This window comes from Notamacropus eugenii, chromosome 3, assembly GCF_028372415.1.
Source record: "Notamacropus eugenii isolate mMacEug1 chromosome 3, mMacEug1.pri_v2, whole genome shotgun sequence".
NCBI lineage: Eukaryota > Metazoa > Chordata > Mammalia > Diprotodontia > Macropodidae > Notamacropus > Notamacropus eugenii.
In genome coordinates this window covers 257,546,709-257,566,725 of record NC_092874.1, presented here as the reverse complement: position 1 = coordinate 257,566,725, position 20,017 = coordinate 257,546,709, and the positions used below count along the sequence as shown (strand labels likewise).

Below are 20,017 nucleotides of genomic sequence, written 5' to 3'. Positions count from 1 at the left end.
AGGTGTGAACATTCCCTCTATCAGTCTATTACAATCTTTTCTGTAACTTAGAGTCTTAGAGAATTTCAGAGGGCTCTAAGTAGTTTCATAACTTGCCCAAAGTCACATAACTAGATTTATCAGAAGTGAAACTTAAGTCCAAATTTTCCTGACTTCAAAGCCCACTGACCTTATACATAATAAATGGTGGTTTGAATTTATTAATGACTTTAACAAAAACTGTTTAATAATTAGAATACAGGAAAAAGTTTGAAATTTTCCATCATGTTCTCAGCTCTGCTGCTAATCACTGTAGTACCTTCAGATTAATTCCCATTTTAGCCAACATGTACTATTTGGCACCAATTTTCTAGAGTGTTTCATTTTCTTCTATAAATAGAGGTCTTTTCACAAAGGTTTTATAGGCCTTTCCCAAGCTAATTTCTAATTACTGACAAAGTACTATCCCCAAGCATTTAAAGTAATTAAAAAGAGAGAATGAGATAAGCCTCTGCATGCTTCAAAAATTCTGAATTCTCAATGCCTATCAGCTAATTTTTCAAGGTCCAGATAAAGTACATGAGAGAATTCAGCCTATTTATTTATTCCCATTTACTGAGGTAAAAAGAGGTAACAGATTTCAGTGGTTAAAGAATTGTCCTCAGAGCCAGAAGGATTCAGGTTCAAGTTAAGTCTCTTAAAGATATTAGTACCATGATCCTGGACACCTCAATCAACCTTTTATTGTCCACAAATAATGCTTTAAGTTCACAATCTGCCAAACCATTGGGGCAGCCTGGAATCTGAAGTGGTAAAAAGTGCATTCATCAAGAAGTGCTTGTCTCCTTTCTTAAAGTGATAAATCATAGATCTAGATCAAAAGAAAACAAAAATCTGAATGAAGGAAGTCATCCTTATCAAAAAAATTAAAACTAGTTATCTTCAGATACTTCTACTTGATTTTGTCCTTTAAAAAGTAAAACATAATTTTAGAAACTGAACAAAAACATTTAACATGGCAGCATATGTGTTTCATGAATGGCAGCCCACTCTTCCATGTCTCATTTTCTTATTTGATGAAAATAATATCAGTCCACTATGAGAGTTCTCTTGAACTTTTCTTCCCAATTTCTAATCCTGGGTCTGAGATACGGGGCCATCTTCTGTTGCCAACAATGACACAATGAATAAAAGGGCAAGCAATGAATTAGAACAGTACATCCTGTATCTTCTTCCATCATTAACGCCCAACCACACTTCACCAGAGACTGGTCACATCCTTTCTGACCACATTTGCTCTTCTTTGACTCAAATAGCAGGACCATGAGGTCATTCTTATAACTTGAATGTCCTCTGTGTCAGAACAAAGCACAGACAATATACAGCACTGGCCATCTAAATGCTCTGATAGTCAAACAATTGATTAGACAGGGAGCTCTTTTTGTAACCCTAGAGCATAGGACAATGCCTCGCACATAGTATATATTTAATATTTTGTTTAAACTAATCAAACATATCAAGAATGTCTTCTAATATGCATACTGATATCTAGTCCACTCTGGACACTGTACTGATTGTGTTCTGTTTTTGTTAACTATTTTTCTGAAAAATGTGGAATTTTAGAAAAAAAGGGAGTCATTTGCTAATGCTGGAGACTAATTATAAAGGAATAATGAGGAAGGAGAAAAAACTATTTAAGGGATTAAAAGTTAGAATCATCAACCAAACAGAAGCAAATGGTAAGGAAGTAGGAAAATGTCAGCATTTCTCTCACTGACTATAGTCAAAAATATCTTCCTTTATATATAGATACCTAAAAAAGTATTTTCCTGCCCTTTAAAATACACGATTTTGGGAGAAATAACTGTATAAGATTATATGTGTTTTGTATATTATACACATTCAAATAATCTACAAACTAAAGTGTGTACCAGTTACACTAAATTATAAGAAATAGAAAGATACATGACATTGCATTTGACATGAGGAAGCCTAAATTAGAGATAAATATTGTGCAAGTTAGGTTACAAATATGTAAGTGTACAAAGTCTTATGAGATGGGAAGGAGGAGTATGTGTATATATGAATTTTACATATTAAACATCTCTTCAACTGCCAAGTGTTATCATTTCAACCTCCCAAATCTTGATTTACTGTGTATGATGGAATCCCTCATATTCTTCCAAACTCAGCTCAAGCACTGCTTTCTACATGAAGCCTTTATTGATTCCCCATCCCTAGAATCCTCCTTCTATAGCTCCATTGAATTTCATTCTGTATATACTCATGTTGCCTGTGTAAGCTCTGATTCAAGCTTCTCCCAGCTCCCATATACTCCTCCCTGCTCTCTCCACTCAGAGTTCTTTGAATATTCTTGAGAGCTAAGGAGACCACTTTTTTAAACACCTATGACTCAAATTCCAACCAGTTTTCTTCCCTCCCAAAATTATCAATTAGGAAAAATATGCAGTAGCCATCAGTAGCACTTACAAAGGAGTATTTACTAGGGTGTTGCCATAAGAAGCCAATGGCCATTATGTAAGAAGGTTAGTACTTGAGTCTTGGACCTCTTAGTTCAGAAACTGTGCTCTTTCATTACATAATAATCAAGTCCTCTTTATTTTTCCTGTTCAATATCTCTCTCATCCAGTTTGAATTTAGAGTACAACTGTCAAAAACCTATGTCACAAAAAAGAAATGCACAGCAGAGAACAAAAGAAAACTTACAAGGGAGCAAAGGAATGCTGGACAGCTCTGAACACATTATGCAGTATTTATTATACAGGCTTTCTTGAAAGCAAAATTTATTACTTTATATTTTGAATTCATTCTCATGTTCTGCTCTGCACATGGTAATTCTGTTTCTTTTCTTATTTTGTATTTAAGTTTCACTTTTAAGTTTATATGTTTCTTTTTCCTTTCTTATTGTGTATTTGTTTTAATATTTCCGTTTAAAATATATCAATGAAAAAAATGCTAGGTCAGAAGATCTGGGTTCAAATCCACTGATAACACCCAACACATATGTAGTGTTGGGAAAGTAACTTAATTTCTTCCAGAATAATGGGGTTGGATTAAAGGACCTCTAGACAATATGAAAAAGAGAGATAAAATACAGGGGTTACTCTCAAATAATTTAAACCCAGACAAAAAGGGTTGAGTTCAATTTACATTTCACTTACTGGCTGTGTTACTTTGGGCAGGTCACTTAAATATACCCAGCCTCTGTTTTCACTTCTATTAAGTGGAGATAATAACAGTAGCTACCTCATAGAGTTGTTGGGAAGATACAATGAAGTAACATGTATAAAATGCTTTGTAAACCTTGAAGTGATATATAAATGCTATTTCACATACATAGATTTTGAAACATAAGTAATTGGAAAATATGAAAAAACAAGGCTGGGTATCAGATTTAGAGCCTTGATTTCCTAGCCTCTGATATTTGAGCTTTGTCCTGTAGGTAGTAAGAAGTAATCAGAGGTTTTTGAATTGGGAAGAGATCTGAGGCAAGTGGGAGAACACCACTACCCAACAGAAAGAGCACTCATTGAGACAATCTGAGATCATTTGAGACTTAGAACCACAGAAAACCAGTCTCACCATAGACAAGCCTCCTATCCCCCTGGGCTTTAATTTCCTTATTTGTCAAATGAAAGAATTAGACTAGATGGGTTCTGAAATTCATTTTGTTGTGAAATCCATGACCTTATCATGTTTTAGAAAGAAATATGACCCTGATAGAATGGATTTGAAAGAGCAGAAAGTAGGGCAGTAGGGGGAAAATTGATCGAGTAGCATGGCTATTAGCTTCAGAGAGACTTTAATTTCCATTGTTCTAAGAATTTCCTAAGCTAATGAATCACAGGTTTGCCTCAGGGGAAAAAAAGGACTACTACTGATAATTTGCTAAAAAAAAATCCATAAAGAATATTAAAAATGTATCCCAAATGTATCATTTAATGTATATTATTAAATAAAATAACATTAATAGCCAATTACCAGATATTGACACAAGATCGGATAACTTGTGCCATATTCTTGATTCCCCTTCTATTTACAGTGCAAACACTAGGTTCATGAGTGAGCTCAGGGACTGAAAGGAGCACAGAGAAAAATTGTCATATACTTACCTTAATGAAAATTCATAAAAATTCCTGTAGTTTAGAGGGTGGTCAAGGGCCCAAAAAATTACAATTAAAGTTAGATCTTTGTGGCAATTAGATTATTTTCAATATCAGTTGATCTAAAGAAACATTACCCTGGATAAATATCCACTGATATTTTTGAAGGCCAACAGAATACAATTTTTCTAAATCCTAACAAGCTGGAATGACTATAAATATGAGCCTGAGAAAATGAATATAGGACAGGCTTCCAAAGATAGGCTCATCACCAGAAGGCTGACCACTAGGCAAATTCCAGCAACTGATGAAACTACTGTTGGGGTTGATTGATGAACTATGCTTGTGGGAAGGAGCATCCCAATTCCAGTCTTCTGCTGGACTTAAAATTTTGGTTAACTGAGCCTCAACCTCTGACTCAAATAAATATTTCTTTTTGGTATGCTAATCACCATGCTGGAAAGTTCTACAGTCTTCTTTGAACAATAGTTCAATAGTTAAACAATAAAATAAAAAGGTAATAAGGAGCAAAATGCATCACCATCAGGAGAGAATAAATAAACTGACACATTCTAATCTCAAAGGATCTTCCATCAAGTCAAATTTTAGATTCCTAACTGAAGAATTCTCCAAAGTATCTGTTGCACAAGATAATGATAGACAGCTTCTGACATGCCAACAAAGAAGAAAATCATGCAGCTCAGAAACTCCTCCTGTCTCCTGCCCACGTCCTTCACTGTAAAAATCTGTCACTTAAACACAATGAGAATACTGGAGATGGGATGGGGACGTGAAGAATTAAAGCTCATAGTTCAACTAACATAAATTAGCACAAATCTTAAAATATGTGAAAATTTTACTAGATCTTTAATAGAATCTCTTTCATGAGTAAACAATAAGGCTTAAACATATAGGATCATGGAAACATGTATTCAGAGCTAGAAAGGGTATTAGAGCATCTGGTTCAACATCTTCATGTAAAATGACAAGTATGACATATCTACAATTCGAACCAAGGTCCCCTTACTTCAAATCTAAATCTTCTCACTGAATCATACTGCAATGTTGGCAGCTACCAAAGAGTTCTCATATCCCCAACTATTACACACACTAGATTCATTATCATTTTACATCCAATTAGTCTTACTGGGTTACCATTCTAAGCTAGCTTTTTGTAAGATATTATGAACTGGGATTCATGTAACTTACTTACCCACTATTGATGTCATCAGTTCTGAGGCTCTTCCCAAGGATGTCACCATCACTCATGTAACCACCAACATCTACTTCAGAAGTCATGTCCAGATCACTGCTTCCTTTCTCATTCATATCAATCTGGGACATGTTTCCAAGGCGAGAAACAGCAGCCCGACGAAGGGGGGTGGTATACATGAACCTGGAGGGATCAGTATGGATAAAGCGGCTGGCACTGCTCCTAGGATAGCCACCTCCCAAGGATGGGGCATCCCCTGCCTGGAGTCGAGGACTAGCTTGACCCAGTCTCCAGGTCACTGGTGTGGATCGGCTTGTCAGACTTGGTATACTCCTTCCGTTGACTTCAGTTGTCACAGTGCTGTCAAATGTGGTCTCCAGGGTGCTGAACAAAGGAAAAGAAAAAATCATGAGTCGCTGGAGGATGGAAATAGTCAAAGGATGCAATAAAACTGGTAAAATTAAATGATTTCTTTGAACTTACAAATTCAACTTAAAACATATATTGTGGGCACTTCCTCTATCAAAGCAGCTTGTAACTCCATAATAAAATAGCAGAGGTTCTCTGGTTGAAAAATTTAGCACCTTGTGAACAAGTCGGTGATGAGACTCTCTGAACTGAGATTGGTATGGCTCGGAAAAGGGACATATCCCTTGTCTAATCACTGAATATACAGCAGAATACTTCTGCTTATTATGGGACTTAAATGGTATTCATAGTGTCATTGAATCAGGTCTGGAAGGGAGCATTAAGGTCATTTCACCCAATACCTTCATTTTACTGATGAAGAAATTAGACTAGGGTGGTCAAGAACTTGTTCAAAATCACACAGGTAGTACGTGGAAGAGGTAAAATTTTATGCTGATTCCTAGTTAATACCACATTTTAGTGGCTATTTTTTTTTAGATTTTAAATCTTAATATGACTATCCAAACCAGGAAAGAAAGGCACAAGTGTTAAATAATTTTAGCTCTGTCTTCTCCCAGAAAGTCTACAATTTCTTCTTGGATTCAATATTATACTGTTTTACTTTCTTTCCAAGCTCTAAGACCTTAAGCTAGGAGTCCCTGGGTGAATAGCTCAGAACTGTTCTGTGGCAAGCTCTGTATAGTAATACATGTAGTTGATATGACTACCCGTATACATCCACTTCAGCTGCAACCAATGACAATGGTGCTTTAGACATTTTCTAAAGATGGGGCTAGCAACAGGTAAGATTCTCCAGAAGGCAGATGGCATGAGACATTTCTACAGGAGTTTGGACAGAATTGGGGAAATAGCTGACAAATGTATTATAAAAATCTGAAATACAAGGAGAGTCAAACTTTACAACATTGTAAACAGTTAATTTTGCATCTGATAAATTCCATCTCCAACCCAAGCAGCTTGGCATGCTTGTGATAATAGATGCATATTTTATATATTTGCTGTTCTCTTTAGCTTTGTGCATCCAAAGTCTCAATTGCATGACCTTTATTTGTGACTCTGTTGTGTGATATTTTCCTAACAAGATATTGAAATCTAAGATAATTTAAGAGATAACATTTTTAAATTAATCTCTCTCTTTAAAAGAGAATTGAATGAATTAATTTCTTATCTTCTGGAGAGAAGGAGTGTCCCAAGAAAACATTAACTCACTCTTTGAAGTTCCTCTTATGACCCTAAAGTAGGCTAACAACAGACAAAAGCAGATGGTGAAGTATCAGAACTACACTGTTGGTATGATAAGAGAAATTTCTACTAAGGTCTTTACTATGTAAGCTAAACTGTTCATTCTTGGTTTCTTTCTCAGGTTTTGCTTTTTTCTCTTAAAAGATGAGGAACCTATCTCTAAGACTTGATTGATCCAGAGGCTTTAGTCACTGGCATGGCTTTCCCACTAACTAATATTACAAAAAGAGCAGTGTCCTTTGGATGTGAAAGATCACTATTGGGCAAGTCATCCAATCTGACCCAATATACCATACTAATAACATATATCTCCTTATGGAGGGGAGACAAGTTGTATCTCCATAAAGCACTGTTTTTTATCTTTCTGAGTGTCTTTTTTCATGTTATATCTATGTAAACATCTTTTTATTAAGTATTGGACAGGCAACAAGTGTCTGTTTTTGTTCCATTCCCAAACCTGATCTATGTAGTAGCTTAAGACAAGCCAGGCTTCCATTAAATGACAGAGTTTGTAGTTTTCTAAGAAAATATTCACATTAAGAAATGTGATTTGACATGAGGATGTACAACTTACAATGTTGTTGTCATTATTGCGTTGTTTCAGTCGTGTCTGACTCCCCATGACCTTTAGAGTTTTATTGCAAAGACCTTGGAGAGTTTGCCATTACCTTCTCTCTAGCTCATTTTACAGGTGAAGAAACAGATGCAAACAAGGCTAAATGACTTGCCTAGGGTCACGCAGCTAGTGTCTGAGGTCATTTGAACTCAGAAAGATGAGTCATCCTGACTCTAGGTCCAATACTCTATCTTCTGTGCTACTTAACTGACCTAATGAAAGGTATGCCTCATCTAAAAATTATTTTTTAAAGAATAAAAGTTGTGTAGAGACAATGGAGATAGTGCACAGAGGACTGGGTGTTGGTGGAGACAGTTTCCACCCAACAACAACAAAATTACAGATCCTTCACATATTCTGATAGCAAGATGTCTTATGAAAAATAGCAAAAGTGTTATTTACCCTTGCAGTATTGCTTACTTTTCTCGATTAATGAAATACACTGCTACACTCTGCTTACAGATTACATTTTCTAACACACAAAGGATTTTTTTTGAAGTCAATTGAATATTTGGTTTGCCCACATTATTGTAGAACTGAATAACACCTGTGGCTTATCTGAGTCCCCCGAAGACTCGACATTGTCTCTTCTAAATTCTGCCTCAGATCTGCTATGTTTTTCACTGTTCTCATTCTTCTTGTCTCTGGATCTTCCCCTAGAGGAAAAAAAATTAAATTAAATTAAGATCTCTACAAATAACATAATACCCTTCTCAAAGAGTTACATTTATCTTTTTCATCTGCATCTTTTTTGAAAATTAAGCAAAGAGAAAAGGAAATCAAAACAACAGGAGGTTGTAAGCCAGAGGCTGTAAGTTAAACATGAATGGAAATAAAATGTAGTAAAATAGCAATGGTATTCATTTGTCTGCAGTTAGTCACAAAAGAACATGTTTTTGCTTGGAAACCATCTTCACCCCTAGAAGAATATTACACAGATTTAGAACTTTAAGCATAGATCACTCTACCACCTCACGGTTTGTGATTGCCATCTAAAGGTAACATGTTGCTGAACAGAATTTGCAAACCAACCTCTAGGGATTTGGGGCGTAATTGTATCAGTGATAACCTAACTGAAATCACATGAAAGACACCAGAGATAAACTGGTATTTCTTAGCAACTTAGGTTTTAGCTTCGGGGAACAAGTGCCACATTATCTGGTACCTAGTAGGCACTTAATAAATGCTCGTTAATAATAATGTCATTTCTATAGGACCTACTATGGGCCAGGCACTATGAAAGAACTGTAGAAATATTATGTCACTTGATCTTTATAGTAACCTGGAAAGCAGGTGTTATTATTATCCATATTTAACAGTTGAGGAGACTGAAGTCCACAGAGGTTAAGTGATGAGCCCAGGGTAATGTATTTAGCAAGTATCTAAGGCTAGATTTGAACTCATCTGACCTCAGATCTTCCAGATTCCAGGTTCAGTACTCTCTCTGTTGATTACTACTTATGGCTCTAGACAGATGCACAAACATGCCTGTTTCTTGGTCCTGTCCTGGAGAGAGGCAGCAACTAAGTCCTTTATTCACCTAGATTCACCTCCTACCAAAGAGGAAAAAAAAAACTAGCAAAGTGGAAAAACTAACCTTCATAACTTCGGGCACTCCCTGACCTTCCTGACTAGAGTTTATAAGGGTTTAAAGCTGCCAAGGTATGATACTCTGGTCCAAGGTTTCTTGACCTTTTGTTTATTTTGTTCTGTTACTTTGTTTGGTTTATTTGTTTTACATGGATCTCTTTTCCAGAGGGGCAAAGTCTATAAGATCCTTTCTCAGGATTGTGCTCTTAAATGCATAAAATATAGAAAAGTACAAAGGACACCAGTTATATTCACATACACACACACACACACACACACACTGCATGTCATTCAGTTGTTTCAGTACCATCTGATTCTTTGTGATCCCATCTGGGCTTTTCTTGGCAAAGATACTGGAGTGGTTTGCCATTTCCTTCTCCAACTCACTTTATAAATGAGGAAACTGAGGTAAAAAGAGTTAAGTGACTTGCCCAGGGTCGCATAGCTAGTAAGTGCCTAAGGTCACATTTGAACTCCTGAAGAAGAGTCTTTCTGACTCCAGGCCCAGCATTCTTTCCACTGTCACCTAGTTGCTCCTTATACACTCTATATGTTCTTTAGTGCAACTGTAATATATAAATATATACATATATATACTATATATAGACCTCATTATATATTATATATGACAGCTATATGCATATATATAAATATGTACATATGTATGTGTATGTGTGTACATGTAGATAGAGGAAGGAAGGAAAGAAAGATTTCATAGTCCCCAGGTTAAGAACTTCTGTTCATAGTATGTGTGTGTCTCTCTAACCATTCAATTCAAAGTTATGGATCTTTGTAACAGAATCAACAGCTTTGTAAGAGAACCGCTCAAGTTGCGAAGCAATATGACCACTGGATCTAGAGTCAGGAAGACTGTGTTCAAATCCTGTCTCGAACACATACTGTATGAAGTGAAGCCCGTCACTCAACCTCTGCTTCAGTTTCCTCATCTGTAAAATGGGGATAATAATGGAATTTTCCTGCCAAGGAATGATGATAAAATGAGATAACATACCCAAAGTACTTTGCAAACTTTAAAGCAATGCACAAATGCATGCTATTATTTTATAGGAGAAAGAGAATTATTATATTTTTGAAATGGAAAAATGGTGGGTAAACGGTGATTACAGAAAATAGGGCAATGACATCTACAATCTATATTAAATCACTTACCATCTTAAGAAGGAGGGTAGGAAGGGAGGGAGGGAGAACATTTGGAACTCAAAATTTTATATCAAAATGAATGTTAAAATTGCCTTTACAAATAATTGGAAAAAAATCAGTGTCTACTAGAAAAAGAAAAAAGGGAACAAGGCAACAGAGAAGACAGTTTTGTTTTATTTTGTTTTTAACTTAGACTTAAGGAGGGAGCCTGCTAAGTGTATGTTTTAGTTATCTTTCCACAGGGCATGCTGCACGATTGATGTGTAATAGACAAGTACACAGTCATGTATAGTAATGCATTATGTGCAGTCATGTATTATGTAGATAATGTCATGTATCAATCTACGGAATCAGAGCACAGTTGAGATGACTGCCTACAGAAGAGAACAGAAATCCTCAGTGCATTCTCATTCAAGGACCATAGGTACTATGATTGTGCCTGAAAAGGGAGTCTCCTCTCATTTTTACCCTAAAATAAGGATAAAGCTGAGATCTCAAAAAAAGGGAGAAGTGAGTAAGCACCTTGAGAGGAGAATGTGAGGTGGGGGCCAATCATGAGACAACAAAAGAGGAAGGGAAAGAAGCCACCCTGGCATCCCAACCCTGAGCCACTATTAAAGCCACTAGAGGTTCCACATAGCACCCAACAACATACAGCTTCACTATGTAGAAGATACACAGAGTTTATAGAGAATGGTTCAAGCTAACTTTGCTGCTAGGAACAAAATTGGTGATCTTTTTTACTTTCTCATCTTAGCTCTGACTCTCATTCAGCACTCTTGTTTTTATTCACTTGTGTATTTTTATTCACTTTCTATATTTGTCACTGGTCGTTCCGCCCCCTCCCCCCTAGTCCCCTCCATCTCAACAAAGAAAAAAGTTTCCTCTAAGATATCATTCATTGTGTGTCTCTGGGAGATGGAAGGCAGATATGACTGACTGAATATAAAGAGGGAAAAAGAAACATTTTTTTTTTCTAATCACTGGGGCTACCAGCAAGGGGCCTGAATTGAACTAAAAAGGTTTATAGATATATCTGTAAAATCAAGGAAGAATAAGGCAATTCCTTCCACCAAGCAAGATATGAAATGAGCAGGCAATGGAAGGAGGTTTAGTGAGTGAGCAGAATTCCTTTCTGTCTGAGACAGTGCCCTCATGCAAATTCCCTTCCCAGTTTCTCTCCTTTGTCAGGGAGAAAGGAGCCCTATCCCCCTGAGGAATGAGTAAAGGCAATTAATAAATTCTTCTTAATGATGAGGATTATATTAAAAATTCCTATAACACTCATAATTCAATCCTTTCTTGATCATTTCTGGTAACAGAAGGCACATACTTTCTCAAGAAAGCCTGTTTCTCTGTTACATAGTCCCAGGTAGAAAGTTGTATTGAGATAAAAAGTGGAAGGGAAAGAAATGAGAAGGGAATAAATATTTCCATATATCAACATTCATTGTTATTGTTATCGTTTAGTCATTTTTTCAGTCATGTCTGACTTTTCATGACCTCATTTGGGGTTTTCTTGGCAAAGATACTAGAGTGGTTACCATTTCCTTTTCCAAATCATTTTACACATGAGGAAACTGGGGTTTAACACATGAGATTTATCACTGGTAAGTGACTTGCTGAGGGTCACACAGCTAATAAGTGTCTGAGGCCAGATTTGGACTCAGGAAGATGAGTCTTCCTGACTCCATGCCTAGTAGTCTATCGACTGTGTCACATAGCTGCCTGTTTAGCAGCCAAAAAGATTCCAAGAAAAAGAGGGGAGAACGGACAGGATTTCAAGACTAGGGAATATCCTATGGAAAAATAAATAGGTAGGAGATGTGAATAAGGAGCTTTGGGGTATATTTGGCAGGAAGGGGATGTGAGTTTTATTTTGGATATGTTGAGTACCAGGTGGAGCTCACCAGAAGCCAAACATAGATAAAGATATCGGCAGAGGGAGAGGGAGAGATTATAGATCAGGAGGAGATGAAAACAATGAGAATGTGCAGAGAGAAAAAATAAGGGGACCCAGAAAGAAGTTCTGGGAAGAAATTGTTTGTGATGTCAATATCCAGATTACAAGTTGAGAACTAGATGGCCCACGAAATAGAGGAGACACTTTGGGTAGATGAGTTTATCTAGGAGTTTGGCAGTGAAGAGGAGATATGATACAGGAAAACAGCTTGAATGTATGGCAGAGTTAAGTGAAGGATTTTTAAGTTTGGGAGAGATCTTAGCTTATCTGTTGGCAGCAAGGAAGGAACCAATTAATAAAGATTGAATGGTAGAAAGAAAGACAATGATTGAGGAGTTCAGACTCACAGAAGATACTGTTTTACTCCTCTGGGTGGTTTTAGTTTGTCAATGGCACCATTAAAATGTTAACATTAAAACCAGTTAATGTTTGTTAAACACTAGTATCAAAATAAGAGGAGAAACTCAAGGTTGTGGGAAAAAATGCAATGGACATAGATCTGATTACAGTTCTTAGGTTATAATTAGAATTAATACAAAGAAATCTGGATTTGAAATTACTATCTGCAGTGACTCTTACACAATGGCATAGCAGTTTAGTGAGAGAGGCTCAATTATTTTGGACCAGAAGAATCTGTCCAGGCATTTTTGCAAAAAAAAAAAAAAAAAAAAGGACACAAAACCTAAAAGCTTGTGTTTAATGGTTCAATTGACTAAAAGACTGAGAAATTTTTCAGAAATCAAGGGTAAACTAGAAATACACTAAGAATAATTGGATAGTGATGTAATAAAATGATAAGATTAAAAAAATATTAAGCAGATACCACGGGGTAGAAATGTAGTGAAATATAAAGCTAGTTAAAACATGTTTCTTGCTATCAAGAAATTATAATCTATCATTTAAATCTGGAAGGAAACTTACAAATCATAGACTTAGAGCTAAAAGAATCCTGTGAAATAACCTAGTATAACCCCTTCATTTTAACACATGAGGAAACTGAGGTTCAAGAAAGATAAACTCATTGCCTAAAGTCACACAAGTAGAAAACAGTAGTCAAGATTTGAAACTGGAATCTTTGACTCCAAATATATTACTCTTTCTCAGATATGACTTATTCTAATTTACCCCATTCCCCAATTTACAGATGAAGAAAATGAGACCCAAAAAACAAATCATTTATGCATGGTCATGTAGTAGTAGTAGAGCTAGAAATCCAATTCTTCTGTCTTTAGAGTTCTGCCCACTGGACTACAGTTCCATCTACATCCCTGCCCACAGAAGACTCACATTTTAAAAGAAGAAAAGGAGGGAAAGAGGAAGGGAGGGAAGACAGAGAAAGACAGAGGCTGAGAAAGGGAGACAAGTTATACTTTATATATCTTCTTCATATATAGTTGTTGCATGCTGTCTCTCCCATTAGAACACAGGCTTCTTGCAGGCAGGGATTGCCTTTGTAAAGACAAAGTGTCACTAGCACTTAGCATATAGTACTTGACACATAATAGGTGCTTAAAAAATTCTTGGTAGTTTGACATGTGTGACCTGATTTGAGATACACAGAAAGATCTCAGAACAATTCAGGAACCTTGGTTGTCCCCTCTCCCATTCTCCTTCAGTCCTTCCTTCCCAAAATGTGAGGAGGAGGAGGGGCTTTTGAAAAAGACAATATTGGCATGCCAACTGAGAAAAGGCTATCAGTGATTCTATTATTTGTGTGTGATGTGTGTGTATGTGTGTGTGTGTGTGTGAGTGTGTGTGTCTTCAGATAGAGAAAGTTTTGTAGAACACATAAATTCTTTGATTTAGGAGGGAAATATTGAGACAGACGTGGAGAAAGATGACACCACCAATAAAGGAGTATCAGTTAGAATTGCAGGAGAAAATGGAGAGATCATGTTCAAACCTTGATCAAGGGAAACGAAAAACAAAGAGACAAGGACTTAAAGGGTTTCTAAGTTAGGAAACGAGGAGGCCATACTTAACATAGTCCTTGAAAAGTAATTAAACTTGAAGGTCTCTGTTCCCAGAGTAAATCAGGTCCATTCTGCTCTCTGGATTCCTAAGCTACATTCAGACATTTCTGCCACCCGAAAAGCTTGCTCACTAACTAAATATCAATCTCATTTCCCCATGCCTGGGTTTATTTGAACCACTTAGTGATGGTGTTTTGTCTTCCCATCAAACTCAAGAATGTAATAGTATTTCCAGTGATGCTATTTGTACTGTCTTTTTTGAACATCCACTTTTATCTCCCTTTTAATTTCTTTTTACAATTCAACAGGCATCTTTAACTCTTTCTCTCACTGAGTCCTTTGTTAGCTTCTCCCATTCAAGGCTATGAGCCTTTCATTCTTTTGATTTCTTCCCATTTCTCCATTGATTTTCCTCATCATAACGTCTACACATCAGTGTTCCAGTCATGACAATCACATGAATTGGGTCTTAGGAATGGTAAGCACATATTTTCTGTCAGCACTTATGAAGGGAAGTACTATAAATTGTTCAATTCACGCATAATCTTGCAGGAGTGATAGAATTTGGATTTAAGTTAAAAAAAATGTATTATTGACTTTTTAAAAGACACTTGAAAGCTTATTAAAAGGTCCCCCAAATTACCAGCTGTATTAGGTATGTTAAATTTACATCTCCACAATGTCTAAAGGAAACTTGGAAATTCATTACAACGGAAAATTTTAATGTATTCAGAAGAAATAATTTTGTAATTCATCACATTCTGATTTTAAAACATAAAATGAAAGTTAACTGGGAAAAACACATTGTAAACATAGTTTACAGTGATAATGCTAGTTCTTCACTGATGTTGTTCAGTTGTTCAACTATGTCAAACTCTTTGTGAACCAATATGGGGTTTTCTTGGCAAAGTTGCTGAAGTGGTTTGCCATTTCCTTCACCAGTGGATCACAACAAACAGACATTAAGTGACTTATCCAGGGTCACACAGTTAATGAGTGTCCAAGGCTTAATTTGAACTCAGGCCTTTGTGACTCCAGGCCTAGCACTCCATCCACTGAGCCACCTAGTTGTATACATACATATGTACACATACACACAAATGTATGTGTGTGTATATATATATATATGTATATATATATACATATATACATGTATGTATGTGTGTGTGTGTATATATGTATGGATGCTCATATGCTATATTACATATGCTTATAGATAAACTATATAATAGTATTAGTTAAAGTAATATTTTGATTACAAGTTTATTTTTGAGTATTAGTTATATAATGACCAAACTACTTGGGTTCACTTGTAAGGTTGTTTTGTTTGCTTTGGTTGCCAGTGTAAACCATCACAATTTTTTTTCTAAATTTAGCAGAGTTTCATCCTGTTGGCAGACCATGCCATCAACATGTTTATCCATTCTTCTTCTAAGTCTTCATTGTGTAAATGTTAATTAATTTTACAAGCATTGTCATCTTCCAACAGAAAGAAGAATTATAAACATGAACCCTGGATCACAGAATATCATTACCTATACACATGAACATAAAATGTGCTATTATCTTAGTTGTCACAGCATACTGTATTTTGGGAAATAATCCTAGTCTTATGTCCAATGTTATAGATCCCTACAGTCATTTATAAGATTTTTAAAGCATATCTGTCTACTCCAGAAGGCTGTGAAAAAAAAAATTGCTAACAGCTTTTTTAAAACACCCCCAAAAATCCTACTTCTCTCTAGCTAAAAAACAGACCAAACTTGATAAGTAGCTTGTATTACTCATGTTGGAATAAAGTATTTGGGCTGAAAGAAAACTTTAAAAGACTAACTAGTATGAGGCCATTTTGAATCAGACCTATAGCTCTATTGAACACATGGTATATTTACTGGAATTTTTGACAGTTTTATAAATTTTGAATAATCTTGACATGAAAGCAGATTTATTAGGAAATGGTTCTTGGTATGATTCATCCTCCATCACCATTGCCATTATAGTTATCATCCTTTGCATAAATTCTTCCATTTCCTCAGTGGGATTTGATTGCTTTCTCAGAAATTCAACCTATCTTCTGTGGGAAAAAAAAATGACAAAAAGTGTGTACCTGGAGTAAACAGGCTTTAAAAGTCTTAACATGTACACAACCATATTTGGAAGTTCCCCCTTGATAGTAATTCTCCAGAATAATTATGCAAAGAACACAAGGAACAATTTGTCATATGCACACCCACCAACAGCTTGCTATCATTCCCATAGGGCAATTGACAAAAACTGTCAGATGATAGGATTCCACTTAACATCTAGTAAAACTCCCGACAAATTCCAAGGACCAAGAACAAGAAAATGTAAAACCCAAAATAACGACAACAAAATAAAAATAAAAATCCCTGCCACTTGGCAAGAAAAGATCAATATAGTTTGTTCCCATATCTTCAAAGCAAAAGGGATGAAGGGTATGAATTAAGAACAGCTCTCTGGTCCTTAAGCTAAATAGCACTCTTCTACCTACTACACAGTTTATTAAAAGCAGCATACCCACACAGAGTAAAATGCCGATGAGTCAAACTTCAGCTGACTGAAAGCCCTGGTCAATTTCGATTTAAACTAGTCTCAGCCATTCAGACATCTATGGAAGTGAAGCCCCTTTAAGGCATACAGACTTAAAAAACTGAGCAACAAGCATTTTTTTTTTTCCTTGATAACACTGGTTCTCCCTGATTCCATTTCAGAAGGTTTCAGATATTTCCCTAAATAAGGGCTCGTATAAGTAAATGGAAGCTACAGGGAATATCAAAAACAGACATTCGTGACCCCATGCCTGCATATGAAAGTAAGAATCATTGGCCAGGTGGGCTCATCTTTTTTCAAAACAGCTTTTAATGAAAGTGTGCTTCAAACATTTATAAATTTTTACAAATATGGATTCAGAGGAAATAAATTTATCATGCCAATATGCTTCCCTGCAAAGACTTCTAAATTTAGTATTAATTTCTTTCAAAACAGATTTTGTGCTCTATTACACTGAGTTGGGGCACTGTCAAAGTAGAAATGGCACACCTGCAAATGATTTTTAATCAATCAGACACTATAGAAGAGAGTCTTCAACTTGTTTGTGCCAGAGTCCCCTTTGGCAATCTGGTGAAACCTATGGACCCTTTCTCAGAATATTTTATAAATAATTGTTGGAAATGCTTTCAGTCAGAGCTTGGTGAAAATAAGAATGTGATTTTTCTCATACAAATTCACAGATGCCCTGAAATCTATTCATCCACTCTTTGGTGATTTTTGCACCCCAGGCTATGAACTGTGCCCTAAATCAACAACCTTGATATCAGAATTTACTACTGAATCAGGAGTGCACTAGACTGACCTAGTTTAAAAAGTCTGAACACAGCACAACCACTCATCCACATAATTGTTCAAAATGTCTTAAATGTGCCCACTAGGGAACATTTGCTGTCAAATTGTGAAAGACATAGAATGAAGCTGACAAAATTGATATCTGCTTTCACAAATGTGTTACCGGTACCTGTTAGTGTTAGAAGTAGAAGAGATAGGGGTAATCTAGGGAGGTGAGCTAATGAAAAAAAAATAGGACACCTATGGGTGGGGACAACAGATATCTATTGTTTTACATTCTAATCAATCGATCAAGAAATATTTAATGTTTTACTCTGTCAAGCCCTGTGCTAGGAGTTTATGGTACAAATAGAAGGAATGAAAAAATTTCTACATATTACAGTGGTTACCTTTGAGAGGCACTGCATCTATAATCTCATTTAAGCACCATCTTTATAGATTAATTGCTTCCAAGAAAGAAAAAGCCAATGAAGGAGTAGCAAAGAGAGGCCACGTTTACAACCCGAGTAAATAAAAATCAGTGAAGTCCCCCCTCTTCCATGTCCCAATCCATGAAGAGCGCCTACTATAGGCAAGAAGCTGCATGCTTTCTGCACAAAATTTTAAGGGGGGAAATATGAATGTTGAAATAAATATTTATGAATTAACTGGTAGCATTTAATTTAAACTGTTGAAAATACATGGTGGATCTCAGCTAAGACAGACTGTCATTATTTGCATTCTCAAAATAAACTTAAATTCTAATTCTCATTTCTCACCTTTCTAAAGCAAAAACTGAGACAGATAAGAAATATGCAAAATATTCAAATCTACATAGGCTTACAAATTTTAAAAAAAACTGCCTCTGTGTAGTCTACCAACTATAGAAACCAGGATAATGAAAATATCCATTGACACAATTGGTAGTTATTTAATTCTGTATCAAACCCAATGGAACTTACCCAATATGTCAGAATAAAGCGCTTGTTCTAGGTCACCCAGCATAGTAAGTATAACATCTTCATCCAGATGTGCAGTCCCTTCACGCAAGCAACTTTCCTCCTCATCTTCTGTCCAGCTTTTACTGCTACTGTTGGGCTTAGAAGAACCAAGGTCATCTTCGGACCTGCTGCCTTCATCACTGTCTCCATCAAAGTCTTTTTGGGCAGACCAGCCCTCTGGTCCCTTACCACCTGCCTTGCCACCAGTAGGCAGAAGGGTTTCGAGGTTCCAGGCCCCTGAGCTACTGGTGTGATAGAGCGACTGAACTGACCTAGAGAGAAACCGAGAGAGCGGGTTTCTCCCTTCATAGTGTGACTCTCTCTGGCTGGCTCTTGCAGCGTTTCCAAACCAATTCGATTTGCGCACATTGGGTCTCCTCTCACTTTCACTGGTGAAGGAAAGATTGGTCAGTGACTTTTGCTTCTGAAGACAGGCTCCACTTCTAGTACCCTTGCCCTTAAATACGGAGAGTTCGGCTGGCCGGTGCATGTTGCCTCAGATATCTTGCTTCACCTTCTTTAATCAAAATTCACATTATATGATCTCCAGTTACTAAAATTCTAATTGACCCTTCATGTTCTGATCAACATGTGCTATGTAGACAGCCCATGTTTGTAATAAAAACCAAGGCTCTGGGTTCCACATTCGATGTCACAGATAAAGCCAGCCACAAAGTCCTTTGCCCACATTTATCCTGCTTTTCGGGTTCACCCACTTCCTTCCTTTAAAATCAGTCTGCAGTACTTACAACCATTTTGGCTGGGATTTCTCAGAAGCAGAAAGGAGTTGATCAAACACCATGCCCCAACATAAAAGTAATCTTCTTTCCCTTCTGCATCCAATCACTGGTCTGCTTCGAACGCCAGGCCCACATTTCCTTCTCTAGCTTCTGCCTTCGAGACTGCACTGTAGTAGACTCCAAGTGATGCTCAGTGCTTTTTTTTTTTTTTTTTTTTTTTTTTTTAATTCTCATTAGCTGAAGACAGAGCCGCGTCCACACTGCTTTACTCTAGATAAGCTGACACAGTGCTGTGAAGTCCAGCCCCCACGTCAGAGCTCAATAAGAGCTGAAATTAAGCACGGAAGCAACCAACCTCTCTGCACAAGCCTGCCTGCATTTTAGTATTCAACCTGCATTTCCAGATCTATGACTCTTCCTTGCTACCGCAGTGGATGCTGCTACTGGCTGCCATGGCAGCGAGCATCCTGGTAAATTAAAAGAGAGAAGGCGGAAGGTGCTGTCCAGTTTGGAATGCCACAGGTTTCAAAGCACGACAGAGCCTGCATGAGATGCGCTAATATTAACCCTGCTGAACAAGGAGACAACCAGCCACCCCCCACTCCCCCAACGCCCAGCACTCTCCTCACACCCCTCCACACACA

The 20,017-nt window shown here is 36.8% G+C and overlaps 1 protein-coding gene across 6 annotated transcripts in view; it reads right to left on the bottom strand.

The window, feature by feature from the left end:
• Nucleotides 1-20,017, bottom strand: part of NAV3 (neuron navigator 3) — a 1,098,252-nt gene that overhangs the window by 192,213 nt on the left and 886,022 nt on the right. For all 6 annotated transcript variants that reach the window (XM_072655445.1, XM_072655444.1, XM_072655443.1 and 3 more), the window contains 2 exons: nt 8,151-8,259; nt 5,317-5,700 (listed from right to left, as the gene is read on the bottom strand). In XM_072655445.1, coding sequence (XP_072511546.1) covers nt 5,317-5,700; nt 8,151-8,259 — 493 coding nt within the window. The remainder of the gene's footprint in view (nt 1-5,316; nt 5,701-8,150; nt 8,260-20,017) is intronic.